We start from the raw sequence: 19,800 nt of genomic DNA on the forward strand, positions 1-19,800 counted from the left end.
CAAGGGATTATCCATGCCCACTACGCTTACCATTTTAATTTGTTTTTTCTCTAAATTTAATTTCCTTGAAATTTTGTGGAAATTTTGTAGTGAATGGTGAAAAATAATAATACATATTCAAAAGAGAGTAAACTGCATAAAAATATAAAAGTGACCCATAAAAATAACATGTGCAAATAAAACAAACAAAAATCAAATTCCTATTGCCACACAAGCGACCGCATATGTGTACATCAATCGCTGAAAAGGCACCGGGATCGCTTGTGCGAGACAATATGTTTCTGTGTGTGATGACCGTATATGTGACCATCAATCGCTGAAAAGGCACCGGGATCATCATTACACAGAAACTCATAAAAAACAACGAAAATGGCAAAGAAACAAAAATTCGCCATCTCAAACTACTGTGTGCATATACCGTATATGTGACCATCAATCGCTGAAAAGGCACCGGGATCATCAAAACACATTGGTTTACAGAATAAGTTGTATGATTAACGACCGTATATGTGACCATCAATCGCTGAAAAGGCACCGGGATCGTTTTCATTTATCAACTTACATTAACGCAAATTTACTATTAATTTGTGAAATACACAAATACTAAACTAATAAATTTAGAACACACAACGCAAAAATTGAAAAGTTCAAAATATCGTCGGAGTTCGTGGCATATACCAACAACACGTCACCGAGCCATCCTTCTCCGTTCCGGCCATTCACGCCTATGGTTGACTGTATGGCCTTCTCTTCGGACTAAGGGGAGGAGCTACCACCACTGCTTCTTCCCCTACCTCTGTCTCGGCTCCGCTACGACCCATGTGGGTCACTCGGTATGTTAACATTATTGCAACATTGTTGACATCCGCTGGATATGCCGATCCACGTCTGGACTATTTTGCCGACTAAGCGGAATTGCCCAACGGCAGCGATCAAGCCAGCTGCCTTTCGAAATCTGCCTACGATGCAGATTCCGATTCCATTTATTTCATGTACCCATGTACCCTAGAAGCTAAGCGACTGTATAATATAGAATGATTCTAAAAAGGCAACTCAACCAAGAAGGTTTATTCTTATTTGAAAACTCAAGCTTTTTATTTCATCATTAATTCACCAAGATTGGGACTCAAATACCATAACTCGCGCAGCTGTTAGCTTGCACAACAGTCGCGTCGCAAATATTGATACCGCCATAAAATTTAAATTCAAATTGCACATTAACAGACAATGCTCACCCCTACACCACAAGTTCAATATAAGTCTTTACGACGAAGATTGAAATTGAAAAAGGGTGAACTAGAAACTATCAAAGGTCTTTAGTATGGAATCTCCCTATTTCTTTCCCTGTTAGATCTTCCAATAAGTACAAGAATTGCAAATTTCCTATTTAATGCGAGCGTTGATTCCAACAGAAGCTAACTTAGCATTAAAATTTTTGCTGCATTGCTTAATGCAAAATTCCGTTGTCCAACTTCAAAAGAACGTGGTCTACAACGCAAATTATACATCTGTTGATTTTTCTCATAAGCTATTGTTAGATGTTTTCCAATGTCTGCACGAATCTTCTGAAATTGATCAATTCTATTTATTATTTGTCCGTCCGTCCAGTTATCCGAAGTTATGCTATATCCGTTTTTTCTGCTCATTAATTTCGCTTCTTACTTCATTGAAATGAAAATCATAGAGCGCACCGATGTTTCGCGATATAGTTGTGGGATGCGGCAATAAAGAGTCAATATTGACGTTTTCCCCAGCTTCGCACCGACAGAAATAAAAACTGTGCCAAGTTTTTAACCCAGAGTCCGAAATTAAATTAATTTTATTGTACACTCCGTTGCCAGACTGGTGCAATTCTTTTTGGTTTCGGTGGGCACAACTACTGAAAGACTGCGCTTTCGGCTATTGGCCATAATGTAGCATCTAAATTTGATGTGCTTTATTCAAATTTGTAAATGTTTTTGCATATGTTGCACACTACTGCATCAGTCGCCACTATGCCGTTTGTATTCACCAGTCGTGAAAAGGTGTCCCACACTTTGCTCCGACCACGTGAATCAGTAGGCTTGAGCTCGCCTTTCAATAATTTTGATTTTAGTGTGGCAGCGTACTCTTTAAAATATTCATTTGTTGTGTACAGCGTCTGATTGCAAATAATTTTCTTTTAATAATTTTGTACAAAATTTATACTACAAATGAACATGAAATACATACATATATTTAACAATCACTGTTTTTGCCTGGAGGTCTGGCACTAAATAACATCAAACATACAAAAGACAATCACAAACATACAAAACAACACATACTACTTTGTTACAAAACATATATATAGTAATATATCCACCACCAGAATAATTTCTCGTACGTGACCCATACCCATAATTATTCCCCTATTTTCCAAATTCTTTCCCACAAGTCATATCATAAACATAAACACTTGTCGCGACGGGACCAACTGTCACAAACAAAAGATCCTATTACATTGGCGATCATGCCACTTTCAAAAGTCCAAAGTCAATTAAAATTTCCATTGCAACTTGAGGACTCAGCATTATTGCACTAACGCAAACACAAATATCACACGTTTGTTAGCTTTAAGTCGCAATAAGAAGTTTCATGTTAAAGCTCAGCATATTGTGAGTTCAGTTTTTAAAGACACTTTCCTCGCCTAAGATGCGTAGCCCGCGAGCTTATAAGTAACAATAAAGTAGTCTATTAAGTAAAAAAAAAATAAATCCTTGTGTTTTTATTTTTTACTGTTCGTGCACCGCGAACATATAATTGGAGCAGTCTGTAGGATACGTCGTACTAGTTATTGAATCAACAAAGCAGTCGTGAACCGCTAGAAGGACTCTAACATTGTCCTGGGTAAACGCGTCCTAGTTGTGAACTATACAAAACGTATCCGCAAAAGAACATCTACGTGTGTGAGTGAATTATCGAAACGGTAGTACAACCGTTATAATAAAACTCAAATAACCCAAGCCACGTGTGTGTAAATTAACAACAACACCAAAAATGGCAAATGAACTAACAGAAGCACATCTAAACCAGTGTTTGAACCAGATTAAACATGTGCCAGCGTTTGATAACAGTAGTTGGAATATCAAGTTTCTAAACAAATCTAATTCTTGTGCAAGGAAGTGTTAATTAGGGTCACCTGTCATTAATGTCAATTTAGGGGTAATAAAAATGCAATTTAATTAGGGTCATCTGTTGAAATATCAAGTGTGAGGTAATAAAGATGCAATTTAATTAGGGTCACCTGTTGAAATGTCAAGTGTGAGGTAATAAAGATGCAATTTAATTAGGGTCACGTGTGGAAATGACAAGTGTGGGATTATTCTGACGAATCGTACGTGACCCGAGACGGGGCGATGCAAGGATCGAGATCGGGGTCGGGGGCGTTTCGTCACACAAATCCGTTATCGATCCTTCGGAGTCGGGGTCTGGGTCGGGGTCGAGGTCGCTTATCCCGAGACGCCCTCGGGGTCGGGGTCGAACTCGTGCTCGCACACGGGGTCGCAGTCGAAAACGATTCGTAGATCGAGGACGAAAACGTGTGACGAACACGTGTTACGATACGCTCTTATCATTAACGAACGTAGCGTACATTGTCAATCAGGGGCGCAGCGCTGTACCCAAAACGATCGAACACGTGAACGTTCACCTCGAAAACGTAGTCGGAGTCGGGGTCGAAGTCGCGTCTCCCGAGACGGACGGTGAGGGGATCGGGGTCGGGGTCGCAGTCGAAATACGATTCGTAGATCGTACCCGAAAACGTGAGACGAAGTCGTCCTACGAAAACGTGATACGCTCTTTAACGAACGTAGCGTACGAACGCGCGAACACCCACCTCGAAAACGTAGGTTGTGGGGCAACGCATCATACTAGATCGAAACGTTACGAAACGAAAGGACGGAAACGTGACGCGGCGCCACATCCAAGACGAACGAATACGTGAACGTCTAACACGAATCAACGTTACGAAACGTGATGAAATATGCTCAGAAGCCCAACGCTACCTGAAAACGATCGAAGGCGCCTTGCACGTGACGCATCGCTACCTGTAAACGATCGTAGGCGCCACGCTACCTGTAAAACGAAGGAAGGTGTGACGCTCACTTGTCTCGTCAATTCGAATGTATTCGAAATCGGAGCGGAGGAAGGAAGACGTGATGAACGTTAAAAGGATGGGAACGTGATGTAATTCAGACGAGAGTACAACACCATTTCCAAGACACTTGAAGATAAATTAGAAAATCTAAAAGAAAAGCCGAATATTATAACCAAGATGCAATGAGGGTAGCACACCATGAATACCCATCGATATTCACCCACTATTCAATTTTCCTCGGTTTTCATCCAGAAACCTAAAATCCTTAAAATCACTTCTAGTTTGTGACTCGAACATACACATCGGCTCCGCGATTCTCCAAAGTTAACAATATTTTAAAATTGTTAAGTGAATAATTGTGCAGTGAAAATTGTTTAAACCTTCAATATTAACAATAAAACCCTCGTCGAAAACAAATTATAATTGTGCAGTGAAAATTGTTAATAACTTTCGAAAGTTTGTTAAAACAAATTGAAAAAATCAAAAATTATTGTTAATCATCATTATAAAAATCAATTTTACAATACATAATCAAATACTTTAAAACAATACTACAAATAAAATAAACTTTATTACATTCAACCAACAAAATAAAAAAACAAACAAAAACATCAACATGAATCCCGAGAACATCAACAACTTCAACTACACCACCAACACCATCAATGGGGAGTATTGTGCTATTCCTGCCAGCATTACCTACCTGCAGGTATGCAATGGCATTTCCACGCTCGCACCGAGATACATAAATACAACTCTATCCGTCCGGTGGACGGAAGAATCAAGCAGATTGTGAATGGATACAAGGGACGTATTCTCCAATACATGTTTGAGAACGAGGGAGCGGATGTAAGGATGCCTATTGAATTCCTAAATGAGGCTGGATTAGCACTGATCCCTCACTTGGAATGCGTGATGACTACCCACCTATCATCCAAATGCAATTTTGAGTTGTTTGCTGAGTACATGCTAATAAAAGAGCATGATATTCAACAAGAAATAAAATCGTTCCAGAGTACAATGTCTCAGGTTACGACTGGATCCAACTTCCTTCGCTTCTTTGAATCGCATAAAAATGTGATAGACGCAAAAATGAGTGAGTTTCAGGAAAAGGACAGCGGATGGACCTTGACACGAATCATTAGGCTGGAGCTTAATGTTTACAAATGTGATCCGACAAAAGGCTCTAATCATTTTGAGCTTCCACTTAAATTAAAAATAGAAAGACAGTTGTTAATGTACATAACAAAGATGCCTTCTGTTTTAAGTGGGCAATTATATTGGCCCTCAAACCAATAAGTAGATCATACCATTGCAATAGTTATGGTGTTGAGATCACGTCCCCAATAATTGAGGTGAATAACGTAAAGATTGACTTCAATGGATTAACATTCCCGATGGAAAATCGAAAAATAAAAGAGTTCACTCAACGAAACCCTCACATAAGTTTAAATGTTTTCGGGTATGATGAGGAATCTGACAAAATAATTGGACCGCTTTACTGCAATGGAGTGGAAATGAGAATACACATTAACTTATTATTCGTCGACGGACCATCGGCGGGTATTCATGGACACTATGTGTGGATTAAAAATATTTCATCGTAAGTACATTCAATAAATTTGAAAATATCACAATCACCTTACAATTTCATTTTTCACACACAGTCTACTTGCCAAACAACTGGGTAAACAGCGAGTTAAGCGTTGGTTCTGTAATCAATGCTTACAATACTCAACGAGTGCGGAGAGGGCAGCTCAACATACATTGAGATGCAGTCGGGTGGTTACCGAGGGACCAAGGAAGGATCAGAAGATTACATTTAAGAACCATCACCGTCAGTTTTAGGTTCCGTTCGTCGTGTATGCTGACTTTGAATGTATATTGGAACCAGTAACATTAGATGTAAGTGTAAACACCAAAATTATTAATAAGCATGTGCCAGTAGCATTTGCATACTACATAAAGTGTGCATTTGACTCTGGCTTAGATAAGTTTGTTTCGAAGACAGGAGGTGATGTCGCTCGCACTTTCATTAAAAATTTAACGTCAGACTTGTCCGATTTGTATGAGAACCACATGAAAATAGTGGTTCCAATGCATATGAGTCATAATGAGTTAGATAATTTTAGGAAAGCGACCATTTGTCACATATGTAAGGGTATTTTAAATAATGATAGAGTGAAAGATCACTGTGATTTTATAGGTAGATATAGAGGTGCAGCCCATAATTCTTGTAACCTTAAATACAAGACGGGTGATTTTATTCCCGTATTCTTTCACAATTTCTCCAAATATGATTCTCATTTGTTTATTAAAGAACTTGGAGAAATTGAGGGGAAATAAAAGTTATTCCTTTGAATAAGGAATTATATATTTCAATTTCTAAATATCTCCCTCTAAGGAAAAATACGCTAGAAATCAGGTTTTTGGATACTATCAGATTCATGCTCTCTAGTCTAGACACACTCGCGGGGAATTTGAGTGCGGAGAATTTCAATGTCCTGAAATCACAGTACAAAACAAGTCAGATTTTCAACTACTTCGCAGGAAAGGTGTTTTCCCTACGAATATTTAGAGTCTGTTGAAAACTAGATGAAACTTCTCTCCCACCAAGGTCCAAGTTCTATAGTAATTTAACAGAGTCAGAATGTTCAGAAGAGGATTACGCTCATGCCATCCAAGTATGGTATCATTTTAATTGTCATTCATTGAAGGAATACTTAGAATTGTATTTGAAAACTGATGTTTTATTGTTAACAGACGTTTTCCAAAATTTTAGGGCAATTTGTTCTTCAATTTACAATCTTGACCCCGCCAATTATTACACTACACTAGGATTGTCGTGGGATGCTATGCTAAAACCACAGAGATCGAACTCGAGTTACTCACTGACATTGATATGATAACATATTTTAAGAGTGGAATTCGGGGTGGGTTGGTGCAATGTAGTCATAGGCATACAAAAGCAAACCACAAATACTTAAAAGATTTCGATCCTATTAAAGAATCGGAATTTTTAATGTATGTGGCTGCAAACAATTTATATGATTGGGCTATGTCTGAACCACTACTTTACGGTGAGTTCAAATGGTTAGACACGAATCAGGTTAAGAGTTTTAATCTAGAAAATATTCATGAAAATAGTGAGTATGGGTATGTTCTAGAGGTTGATCTAGATTACCCTTACTCAATCCATGATGAACATAATGATCTACCATTCTGTCCGGATAACAAGCTACCATCAAGCACCTGCAAAACTCCTAAGTTAATAGCCGATCTCGCTGAAAAGAAGAATTATATCATATACTATAAGACTTTAAAACAGTGTATGAGACATGGCTTGGAATTAAAAATTCACTCCATCCTTCAATTTAGGCAGAAAGCCTGGCTCAAGAAATATATTGATATAAACACTGAGCATAGAACCAGAGCCAAATATAATTTTGAAAAAGATTTTTCAAATTATTGAACAATGCTGTTTATGGAAAACCATGGAATACAGTGAAAAAAGGGTGGATGTACGGATAATAACGGAGTGGGAGTATCCAATTGAAATAGGAAGTCAGGGCGACCCAAATTATGTGCCAGGGATTTAATATCAAAATCTAATTTTCATAGTGCATCAAGGTTCAGTGAAACTATGTATGCAATTCAAATGAAGAGGTTACACAACATTTGTGATAAACCAATTTATTTAGGATTTGTAGTGCTGGAGATGTCAAAATACAAAATGTATGACTTCCATTATGACTACATGAAACCTAAGTTTGGGAAAGCACTCAAATTAAATTATATGGATACGGATTCATTTATTTACAGCATAAAACAAATGATTTTTATGCAGATATTCGGGATGATGTGGAGTTAAAGTTTGACACGTCTGTATAAGTTTAAGAAATGTAATAAGAAACGATTGGGTTTCTTTAAGGATGAGTTGCATGGTAAACCAATGACGGAGTTTGTTGGTTTATGCCCTAAAATGTATGCGTACACTTATGAAAATTTTGATAACTCTGGTGAAATATGTTTAAGAAATGTAATAAGAAACGATTGGGTTTCTTTAAGGATGAGTTGCATGGTAAACCAATGACGGAGTTTGTTGGTTTATGCCCTAAAATGTATGCGTACACTTATGAAAATTTTGATAACTCTGGTAAAATATGCATCAAAAAAAATAAGGGGGTAAAGGCATGTTGTTTGATGGGTATTTCATTATCAAACTATTCCAATACTTTGTATACAGGAAAGCAAGAACGTTCTAGTATACAGATGTTTAGGTCTAGAGGGCATGAAATCACTACAGTCGAAGTAACAAAACTACATTAGATAGTGAGGATGATAAGCGAATAATAGAAGAAGATAAGATTTCAACTATAGCAAGAGCACATTATTTAGTAACTCCCTTTGAAATTGAGAGTTCCATATCAATTCTAGAAGCGGAGTCAAGAGTTTAGCGCAACCAAATGTTTGCGCTAGAGAACTCACACTCCCATTGAAACTGAATTCACGCCACATTAGGTCTTTTAATGATCTATTAAATCGTTCAACAATTGACGCCTTTAGACTACCAAATGTTGAATAGTGGTTGATTCCATATGGTTTCATTAATATCTTAAATTGGCTGTTAAAGAACTCTTTTCCATCGTCTGTTTGAAGATTTTGGGGAATCCTCTCCTGATTGAAATATTTTCTCCATGGCCTCAGCAACGTCTTTTGCATTTTTAGATTTTATTGCTTCCCCACCCAAATTTTGAGAATGTGTCTATCACTGTTAGTATGTAGCGATACCCATTGTTTGAGTGTGCATACTTCCCCATTTCAACCAAGTCTGCTTGCCATAATTCGTCTATTCCTTTTGTTAAAACTCTACGTCTAAGAAAATGCTTACGTGAAGGAGCATGTATTTCATTAATTATTTCTCGTCTAGACATATTTATAACTTTCGAATATGAGAGCGTATAATTTTATCAAGAATATCTGATGTAGTTTTCTCAGTCTTGATTATTCGCTGATCAACTATAGACAATTTATCGGATAATAATCTCTCATTCCTTTCTTGATGACTTGAAATCATTGATGTTAGAAAATTTCTCAGATCGTTTACAACTTGATCCACATATTCTTTTATCGCCAAGTCGGCATTCTCAATTGGTAAGCGACCATTTTTAAACGCCTTCCTTGTATATTGTAACTTCCATCATTATCAATGTAGAGTCCTGGTATTTTCTCACGTCGTTTTAAATGAATAGAGATCTGCTTATCATTTACATAACGTCCAAACTTGTCAACAGACATGATGATTATAAGCTCATTTCAATATTATCAATCAATTATATATGAATTTAGTGTATAATTTGAGCCTCTCTCAATTCTTCAATTATTGACGTAATTTCATTAGTATGATTCGTATTTCCAGCTGTTTGAGAGGCAATTAAGAGTTGTAATCGTTCAACCAACTCATTTGGATCGTCGCAATATACGTAATTGGGTTTATTCGTCGCGAGTGACATGAAACCAGTCCCAGAAACAATTGATTTTGAGATTTTAGGTGTAGACTCAGCAGTACGTGATTTTGTTAAGAGTGGTTTAATAATTTTTGTATATTTCTTTTGCCCTTGCTCCTCTGATCTGTCCATCGAAATTAAAATTTCTCCGGTGCACATTAGTTATCAATAAAATTTCATTATATATTTCAAGATCATTTGAATTATAATTTTGAGGTAGGCGGTGGAATATTAATGAATATAATCCACTAGTAAGACGCCAGTTTTGTCCATCATCCAATTCAATTTTTTGTGAGTCACATTAATGTGTGAATTCCCCAACATTAATTGTCCACTTGCATTTTTATGGACCATATGTCTTATCCAAAAGATCTTCCCGTGCCAGTTCACTGATATTCAAATTTTTGAGTTCTCTTCATGTTGGGTTGATTGACTCGTTATCGAAGGTGCTGAATGTATAGACGTTTCATTTGATAACACGTTCGAAGAAAGTAGTTGGAATAACCCGTTTCTATACATAGCACATTTCTGTACAAGGAAGTACTAATTAGGGTCACATGTCATTAATGTCAATTTAGGGTAATAAAGATGCAATTTAATTAGGGTAACCTATTGATATGTCAAGTGTGAGGTAATAAAGATGCAATTTAATTAGGGTTAGCTGTGGAAATGTCAAGTGTGGGATTTGTGTGACGAATCGTACGCGACCCGAGACGGGCGATGAAAGGATCGGGATCGGGGTCGGGGGCGTTTCGTCAGACAAATCCTTCGGAGTCGGGGTCGGGGTCGAGATCGCTTGTCCCGAGACGCCCTCGGGGTCGGAGTCGAGATCGCTTGTCCCGCTCGCACGCCCTCGAGGTCGGGGTCGCAATCGGTCTCGTACTCGGGGCGCAATCGAAAACGATTCGTAGATCGAGGACGAAAACGTGCAACGAACATGTGCTACGATACGCTCTCGAGGTCGAGACGAGACGGTGTGGGATCGGGGTCGGTGTCGCAATCGAAAACGATTCGTAGATCGAGGGCGAAAACGTATGACGAACACGTGCTACGATACGCTCTCGAGATCGAGACGAGACGGTGAGGGATCGCGGTCGGGGTCGCAATCGAAAACGATTCGTAGATCGAGGGCGAAAACGTGCAACAAACACGTGCTATGATACGCTCTCGAGATCGTGTGTCCCGAGACGAGACGGTGAGGGGGTCGGGGTCGCAGTCGAAAACGATTTGTAGATCGAAGGCGCCTTGCACGCTAGCTAGCATCGCTAGCTGTAAAACGATCGTAGGCGCCACGCTATCTATAAAACGAACGAAGGTGTGGCGCCCACTTGTCTCGTCATTTCGAATGTATTCGAAATGGAGGAAGGACGATGTGATGAACGTTAAAAGGATGGGAACGTGATGTAATTCAGACGAGAGTACAACACCATTTCCAAGACACTTGAAGATAAAATAGAAAATTTAAAAGAAAAGCCGAATATTATAAGCAAGATGCAATGAGGGTAGCACACCATGAATACCCATAGATATTCGTCCACTATTCAATTTTCCTCGGTTTTCATCCAAAACCTAAAATCCTTAAAATCACTTCTAGTTTGTGACTCGAAGATACACATCGGCTCCGCGATTCTCCAAAGTTAACAATATTTAAAAATTGTTAAGTGAATAATTGTGTAGTGAAAAATTGTTTAAACATTCAGTATTAACAATAAAACCCTCGTCGAAAACAAATTATAATTGTGCAGTGAAAATTGTTAATAACTTTCAAAATCAAATTTGTTTAAACAAATTATAAAATTCGAAAATTATTATTAAACAACATTGTAAAAATCAATTTTACAATACACAATCAAATACCTTAAAACAATACTTCAAATAAAATAAACTTTATTTCATTCAACCATCAAATAAAAAGAAACAAACAAAAACATCAACATGAATCCCGAGAATATCAACAACTTCAACTACACCACCAACACCATCAATGGGGAGTATTGCTATTCCTGCCAGCATTACCTACCTGCAGGTATGCAATGGCATTTCCACGCTCGCACCGATATACATAAATACAACTCTATCCGTCCGGTGGACGGAAGAATCAAGCAGATTGTGAATGGATACAAGGGACGTATTCTCCAATACATGTTTGAGAATGAGGGAGCGGATGTAAGGATGCCTATTGAATTCCTAAATGAGGCTGGATTAGCACTGATCCCACACTTAGAATGCGTGATGACTACCCACCTATCATCCAAATGCAATTTTGAGTTGTTTGCTGAGTACATGCTAATAAAAGAGTATGATATTCAACAAGAAATAAAATCGTTCTAGAGCACAATGTCTCAGGTTACGACTGGATCCGACTTCACCCGCTTCTTTGAATCGCATAAAATGTGATAGGCGCAAAAATGAGTGAGTTTCAGGAAAAGGATAGTGGATGGACCTTGACACGAATTATTAGGCTGGAGCTTAATGTTTACAAATGTGATCCGACAAAAGGATCTAATCATTTTGAGCTTCCGCTTAAATTAAAAAATAGAAAGGCAGTTGTTAATGTACAAAACAAAGATGCCTTCTGTTTTAAGTGGGCAATTATATCAGCCCTCAAACCAATAAGTAGATCATACCATTGTAATAGTTATGGTGTTGAGATTACGTCTCCAATAATTGAGGTGAATAACATAAAGATTGACTTCAATGGATTAGCATTCCCGATGGAAATTGAAAATAAAAGAGTTCACTCAACGAAACCCTCACATAAGTTTAAATGTTTTCGGGTATGATGAGGAATCTGACAAAATAATTGGACCACTTTACTACGATGGAGTGGAAATGAGAATCCACATTAATTTATTATTCGTCGACGGACCAACGGCGGGTATTCATGGACACTATGTGTGGATTAAAAATATTTCATCGTAAGTACATTCAATAAATTTGAAAATATCACAATCACCTTACAATTTCATTTTCACACACAGTCTACTTGCCAAACAACTGGGTAAACAGCGAGTTAAGCGTTGGTTCTGTAATCAATGCTTACAATACTCAACGAGTGCGGAGAGGGCAGCTCAACATACATTGAGATGCAGTCGGGTGGTTACCGAGGACCAAGGAAGGATCAGAAGATTACATTTAAGAACCATCACCGTCAGTTGGAGGTTCCGTTCGTCGTGTATGCTGACTTTGAATGTATATTGGAACCAGTAACATTAGATGTAAGTGCAAACACCAAAATTATTAATAAGCATTTGCCAGTAGCATTTGCATACTACATAAAGTGTGCATTTGACTCTGGAGGTGATGTCGCTCGCACTTTCATTAAAAATTTAACGTCAGACTTGTCCGATTTGTATGAGAACCACATGAAAATAGTGGTTCCAATGCATATGAGTCATAATGAGTTAGATAATTTTAGGAAAGCGACCATTTGTCACATATGTAAGGGTATTTTAAATAATGATAGAGTGAAAGATCACTGTGATTTTATAGGTAGATATAGAGGTGCAGCCCATAATTCTTGTAACCTTAAATACAATACGGGTGATTTTATTCCCGTATTCTTTCACAATTTCTCCAAATATGAATTAAAAGTTATTCCTTTGAATAAGGAATTATATATTTCAATTTCTAAATATCTCCCTCTAAGGAAAAATACGCTAGAAATCAGGTTTTGGATACTATCAGATTCATGCTCTCTAGTCTAGACACACTCGCGGGGAATTTGAGTGCGGAGAATTTCAATGTGCTGAAATCACAGTACAAAAACAAGTCAGATTTTCAACTACTTCGCAGGAAAGGTGTTTTCCCTACGAATATGTAGAGTCTGTTGAAAAACTAGATGAAACTTCTCTCCCACCAAGGTCCAAGTTCTATAGTAATTTAACAGAGTCAGAATGTTCAGAAGAGGATTACGCTCATGCCATCCAAGTATGGTATCATTTTAATTGTCATTCATTGAAGGAATACTTAGAATTGTATTTGAAAACTGATGTTTTATTGTTAACAGACGTTTTCCAAAATTTTAGGGCAATTTGTTCTTCAATTTACAATCTTGACCCAGTCCATTATTACACTACACCAGGATTGTCGTGGGATGCTATGTTAAAACCACAGAGATTGAACTCGAATTACTCACTGATATTGATATGATTACATATTTTAAGAGTGGAATTCGGGGTGGGTTGGTGCAATGTAGTCATAGACATACAAAAGCAAATCACAAATACTTAAAAAATTTCGATCCTACTAAAAATCGGAATTTTTAATGTAAATGCAAACAATTTGTATGGATGGGCTATGTCTGAACCACTACCTTACGGTGACTTCAAATGGTTAGACACGAATCAGGTTAAGAGTTTTAATCTAGAAAATATTCATGAAAATAGTGAGTATGGGTATGTTCTAGAGGTTGATCTAGATTACCCTTACTCAATCCATGATGAACACAATGATCTACCATTCTGTCCGGATAACAAGCTACCATCAAGCACCTGCAAAACTCCTAAGTTAATAGCCGATCTCGCTGAAAAGAAGAATTATATCATATACTATAAGACTTTAAAACAGTGTATGAGACATGGCTTGGAATTAAAAAATTCACTCCATCCTTCAATTTAGGCAGAAAGCCTGGCTCAAGAAATATATTGATATAAACACTGAGCATAGAACCAGAGCCAAAAATAATTTTGAAAAGATTTTTTCAAATTATTGAACAATGCTGTTTATGGAAAACCATGGAATACAGTGAAAAAAGGGTGGATGTACGGATAATAACGGAGTGGGAGTATCCAATTGAAAATAGGAAGTCAGGGCGACCCAAATTATGTGCCAGGGATTTAATATCAAAATCTAATTTTCATAGTGCATCAAGGTTCAGTGAAACTATGTATGCAATTCAAATGAAGAGGTTACACAACATTTGTGATAAACCAATTTATTTAGGATTTGTAGTGCTGGAGATGTCAAAATACAAAATGTATGACTTCCATTATGACTACATGAAACCTAAGTTTGGGAAAGCACTCAAATTAAATTATATGGATACGGATTCATTTATTTACAGCATAAAACAAATGATTTTTATGCAGATATTCGGATGATGTGGAGTTAAAGTTTGACACGTCCGAATATCCAGATGAATTGGCCGAGTTGTATAAGTTTAAAAATGTAATAAGAAACGATTGGGTTTCTTTAAGGATGAGTTGCATGGTAAACCAATGACGGAGTTTGTTGGTTTATGCCCTAAAATGTATGCGTACACTTATGAAAATTTCGATAACTCTGGTGAAATATGCATCAAAGAAAATAAGGGGTAAAGGCATGTTGTTTGATGGGTATTTCATTATCAAACTATTCCAATACTTTGTATACAGGAAAGCAAGAACGTTCTAGTATACAGATGTTTAGGTCTAGAGGGCATGAAATCACTACAGTCGAAGTAACAAAAACTACATTAGATAGTGAGGGATGATAAGCGAATAATAGAAGAAGATAAGATTTCAACTATAGCAAGAGCACATTATTTAGTAACTCCCTTTGAAATTGAGAGTTCCATATCAATTCTAGAAGCGGAGTCAAGAGTTTGGCGCAACCAAATGTTTGCGCTAGAGAACTCACACTCCCATTGAAACTGAATTCACGCCACATTAGGTCTTTTAATGATCTATTAAATCGTTCAACAATTGACGCCTTTAGACTACCAAATGTTGAATAGTGGTTGATTCCATATCGTTTCATTAATATCTTAAATTGGCTGTTAAAGAACTCTTTTCCATCGTCTGTTTGAAGATTTTTGGGGAATCCTCTCCCTGATTGAAATATTTTCTCCATGGCCTCAGCAACGTCTTTTGCATTTTTAGATTTTATTGCTTCCCCACCCAAATTTTGAGAATGTGTCTATCACTGTTAGCATGTAGCGATACCCATTGTTTGAGTGTGCATACTTCCCCATTTCAACCAAGTCTGCTTGCCATAATTCGTCTATTCCTTTTGTTAAAACTCTACGTCTAAGAAAATGCTTACGTGAAGGAGCATGTATTTCATTAATTATTTCTCGTCTAGACATATTTATAACTTTCGAATATGAGAGCGTATAATTTTATCAAGAATATCTGATGTAGTTTTCTCAGTCTTGATTATTCGCTGATCAACTATAGACAATTTATCGGATAATAATCTCTCATTCCTTTCTTGATGACTTGAAATCATTGATGTTAGAAAATTTCTCAGATCGTTTACAACTTGATCCACATATTCTTTTATCGCCAAGTCGGCATTCTCAATTGGTAAGCGACCATTTTTAAACGCCTTCCTTGTATATTGTAACTTCCATCATTATCAATGTAGAGTCCTGGTATTTTCTCACGTCGTTTTAAATGAATAGAGATCTGCTTATCATTTACATAACGTCCAAACTTGTCAACAGACATGCTGATTATAAGCTCATTTCAATATTATCAATCAATTATATATGAATTTAGTGTATAATTTGAGCCTCTCTCAATTCTTCAATTATTGACGTAATTTCATTAGTATGATTCGTATTTCCAGCTGTTTGAGAGGCAATTAAGAGTTGTAATTGTTCAACTGTAACGTGCAACGAGAAGAAGCACAAGGCGACAGGGCTATCGGCATTTGCGGGGCACGCTTTAGAGTCCGGCTCTAGCTCGTCGGCTTTGGGGGTGGTGGTCTTGCTTATGCCAATAACCCTTCCTTCGCTGCTCATTATTATTAATTTAAGATCAGAAATTGAGCGTGCTGCGACGAAGAAGGGATTGCTAGAAAACTAGCCGGAAAGAGAAGGAAGATCAAAAATGTCTCAAAAAATAGAAAATAAAACAAAGAGAGAACAAGAGAGAGAGACAGACAGAGAGGGAAAGAGAGAGCGAGAATTGAGGCAGGCCATCACAGCTGTTAAGTGATGAAGTCCCTCCCAACCTATGATCACAGCATCAGAGCATGGCTCTGGTGATCCCTTTTAACCCTACGACAGTGGGGTCGCTGGCTTGTATCGGCTAAATAAAAAGTGAATTATTTCATGGTATACAATATTTAATTAATGATAGATATTAAACAATATGGCATTATAAATAAAAATAGTACAAAATGATCAATAATACTACAAGAGGATAGTTGCAATATTTCTTTTAAAGTTTCTTTTAAATATATAATGTATTTTAATTTCAGTGCTTTGTATTATTTCAGGTACCAAATTTTAAACTTTAATTTAATTTTGTAATTTATTTTCAAACATTTTTATAATATTTTATAGTTTTTAATTTTTTCGTATGCTTTTCTATAAATTTATATTTCGTGTTTGTACAATGTAAATTGAGGTGAAAGTATAAAGTGTGTGTTTTGCAATAATAAACTCACCAACAGAACTCCTGCGGCGGCGATCGATCTCCGACGAAGGTGTGCTGGAACAGTGCTAAATTAAATAAAAAATACAACTTTCACCGAAACACTTCATATTGTACCTACGCGAAACTGGTACTAGTTATTCAATATAATTTGCATACGTTTTAATTTTTGTTTTAATTTTGATATTTCATAACTTGGCACTGATTTTCATAACTTATTTGTTTAATTTAATTTAATATAATAATTTTCGTTTAGGCATTTTGCCTTCTAAGCTTTTAGCTGTTTTGTTTTATATTTTTTAATTTTTTGTAACTTGTGCACTTCACATTCAACAATTGTTTTAAATTCTAAATTCTCATGGCTCTACAATTTCTTATTTAATTTCAACTATTTCATTTATATTTGTACATTTGTTTTGTTTAATTCTTGTAGCGCTTCAATTTTTAATTTGTTGTTTTACAATATTTTAGCGCTTTTATTTTTAATTGAATGTGGCACAATACTCGTTCTAATTTTAACTTTTTATTTTTATTTTTTTATCAACAAAACAGCTGCGCTAATTCCTTTTGATTTTAAATCATTTTATCTTTTAACTTTTGAACTTAACTTTTAACTTTTTTTCTTTTTTGTGCAATTTTTAAATTCTGCAATTGCAGTAGCGCTTTTAAAATTAATGGGAATTTTAACTATCTTTTGTGAACAAATGAACTTTCAATTTTTTATAATTGTTAAACTTTTAACTTTTTAGCGTGTTCAATTTTTAAACAATTTTAACTAAATTAAATTAAATTTAATTATTTTAACTTTTAATATTTCTGTGCAATTTTTGCGATTTTTGCTATACTGAATTTTTCTCAACATGTTTCATTTTAACTAGTGCTGAGCGGCGCTACACTGTTGAGCTTTTACTCTATCATATTGTTTCACTTTTTTTTTATACAATGTAGCGCATCATTTTAAACTTTTCAGATTTGGTTTTAATTTCTCATAAATTCACTTTAACACACACACACACTATATATGTAAGCGATCTGGTCGCTGATGTTCAGGAAAGCAAAGATGAGATGAGAGTTAAAGTTGGCACCTAAAGGCGCTTCGCTGGCCAGGCAGTGGCCTGTAGAGGCGCTCCGCTGGCCGTGAGGGCCGGAGAGGTGCTCCGCTGGCCGAGAGGGCCGGTGCAGGGGTGCTCCGCTGGCCGAGAGGGCCGGTGCAGGGGTGCTCCGCTGGCCGTGAGGGCCGGAGAGGTGCTCCGCTGGCCGAGAGGGCCGGAGAGGTGCTCCGCTGGCCGTTGCAGGGTGCTCCGCTGGCCGTGAGGGCCGGAGAGGTGCTCCGCTGGCCGAGAGAGCCTGTGCAGGGTGCTCCGCTGGCCGTGAGGGCCGGAGAGGTGCTCCGCTGGCCGAGAGGGCCGGTGCAGGGGTGCTCCGCTGGCCGTGAGGGCCGGAGAGGTGCTCCGCTGGCCGAGAATGGCCTGCAGGGGTGCTCCGCTGGATAAGCTGCGGCACTTGGCCGAAGCAAACTGGCGGTATGCTGCGAAGCGAGAAACAAGGCCTTGAAGGCAGCAAAACCAATCCTGCGAACAAAATTTTAATTACACGGAGTCCTCCTATGACACTATAAAACTTCTCTTACCAAATAATAGCAAAGACAATAAAAAATTTCCCAATAGCGCTCGATGCCTTCCGATTTAAATCTTCAATAATTACGCGTCTATGTACGCAGCCGGTCATTAGAAAAATGACCAAACCGGAACCGGCTTTCACTAAGTTGGCCGCGCTCAAGCTGATGCAGCTGGCGCAGATGTCAAAGCTGAGCTTTCCAGTGCAACCGATGCACTTCAAGCTTATCAGCAGTTTTACAGCACTGCTCGGCTTATCAGCTGCTTACAGCGCTGCTTTAAGCTCAACTCGACAGACTAACAAGTGCATACTTTTAGGAGCTACTTGCAGCAACATCAACCTTGACTTAAACTTAGTAAACTTTTAGGCCGAATTCAATACACGTTGCTGTAGGCGCCGTTACACAACCAACTCATTTGGATCGTCGCAATATACATAATTGGGTTTATTCGTCGCGAGTGACATGAAACCAGTCCCAGAAACAATTGATTTTGAGATTTTAGGTGTAGACTCAGCAGTACGTGATTTTGTTAAGAGTGGTTTAATAATTTTTGTATATTTCTTTGCCCTTGCTCCTCTGATCTGTCCATCGAAATTAAAATTTCTCCGGTGCACATTAGTTATCAATAAAATTTCATTATATATTTCAAGATCATTTGAATTATAATTTTGAGGTAGGCGGTGGAATATTAATGAATATAATCCACTAGTAAGACGCCAGTTTTTCCATCATCCAATTCAATTTTTGTGAGTCACATTAATGTGTGAATTCCCCAACATTAATTGTCCACTTGCATTTTTATGGACCATATGTCTTATCCAAAAGATCTTCCCGTGCCAGTTCACTGATATTCAAATTTTTGAGTTCTCTTCATGTTGGGTTGATTGACTCGTTATCGAAGGTGCTGAATGTATAGACGTTTCATTTGATAACACGTTCGAAGAATGAGAGGGCTCTTGACTCGTTAACGGAAATGATGAATGGGGTGAGTCTTGAACCGGTAATGGAAGCGAAGTGTGGGGGATATTTGTTTCATAAGCTTAGTTGATGAATAAGGAGAACCTTCTCTCGCTAACGATTTCGTGGTATGAGGTAAGCCTTCAAACGATGTGTCGTCTATAGCTGGTTGAGAATAGAATTGATTATCATCATCATCATCCTGAGCATTAACACTATCCATCCCCCAATCCAATG

The 19,800-nt window shown here is 37.5% G+C and overlaps 1 protein-coding gene across 1 annotated transcript; it reads right to left on the reverse strand.

Moving 5' to 3' along the window:
• Positions 1 to 17,773: 17,773 nt before the first annotated feature.
• Positions 17,774 to 18,863, reverse strand: LOC132797802 (uncharacterized). The gene is made up of 3 exons (XM_060809577.1): positions 18,619 to 18,863; positions 18,344 to 18,559; positions 17,774 to 18,284 (listed from the first exon to the last, which is right to left on the reverse strand). Exons 1-3 carry the CDS (start codon positions 18,714 to 18,716, stop codon positions 18,074 to 18,076), a joined length of 525 nt encoding a protein of 174 aa, XP_060665560.1. The 5' UTR covers positions 18,717 to 18,863; the 3' UTR covers positions 17,774 to 18,073.
• Positions 18,864 to 19,800: the final 937 nt, after the last annotated feature.

The sequence above is a fragment of the Drosophila nasuta genome, unplaced genomic scaffold (genome assembly GCF_023558535.2).
Source record: "Drosophila nasuta strain 15112-1781.00 unplaced genomic scaffold, ASM2355853v1 ctg22_pilon, whole genome shotgun sequence".
Lineage (NCBI taxonomy): Eukaryota > Metazoa > Arthropoda > Insecta > Diptera > Drosophilidae > Drosophila > Drosophila nasuta.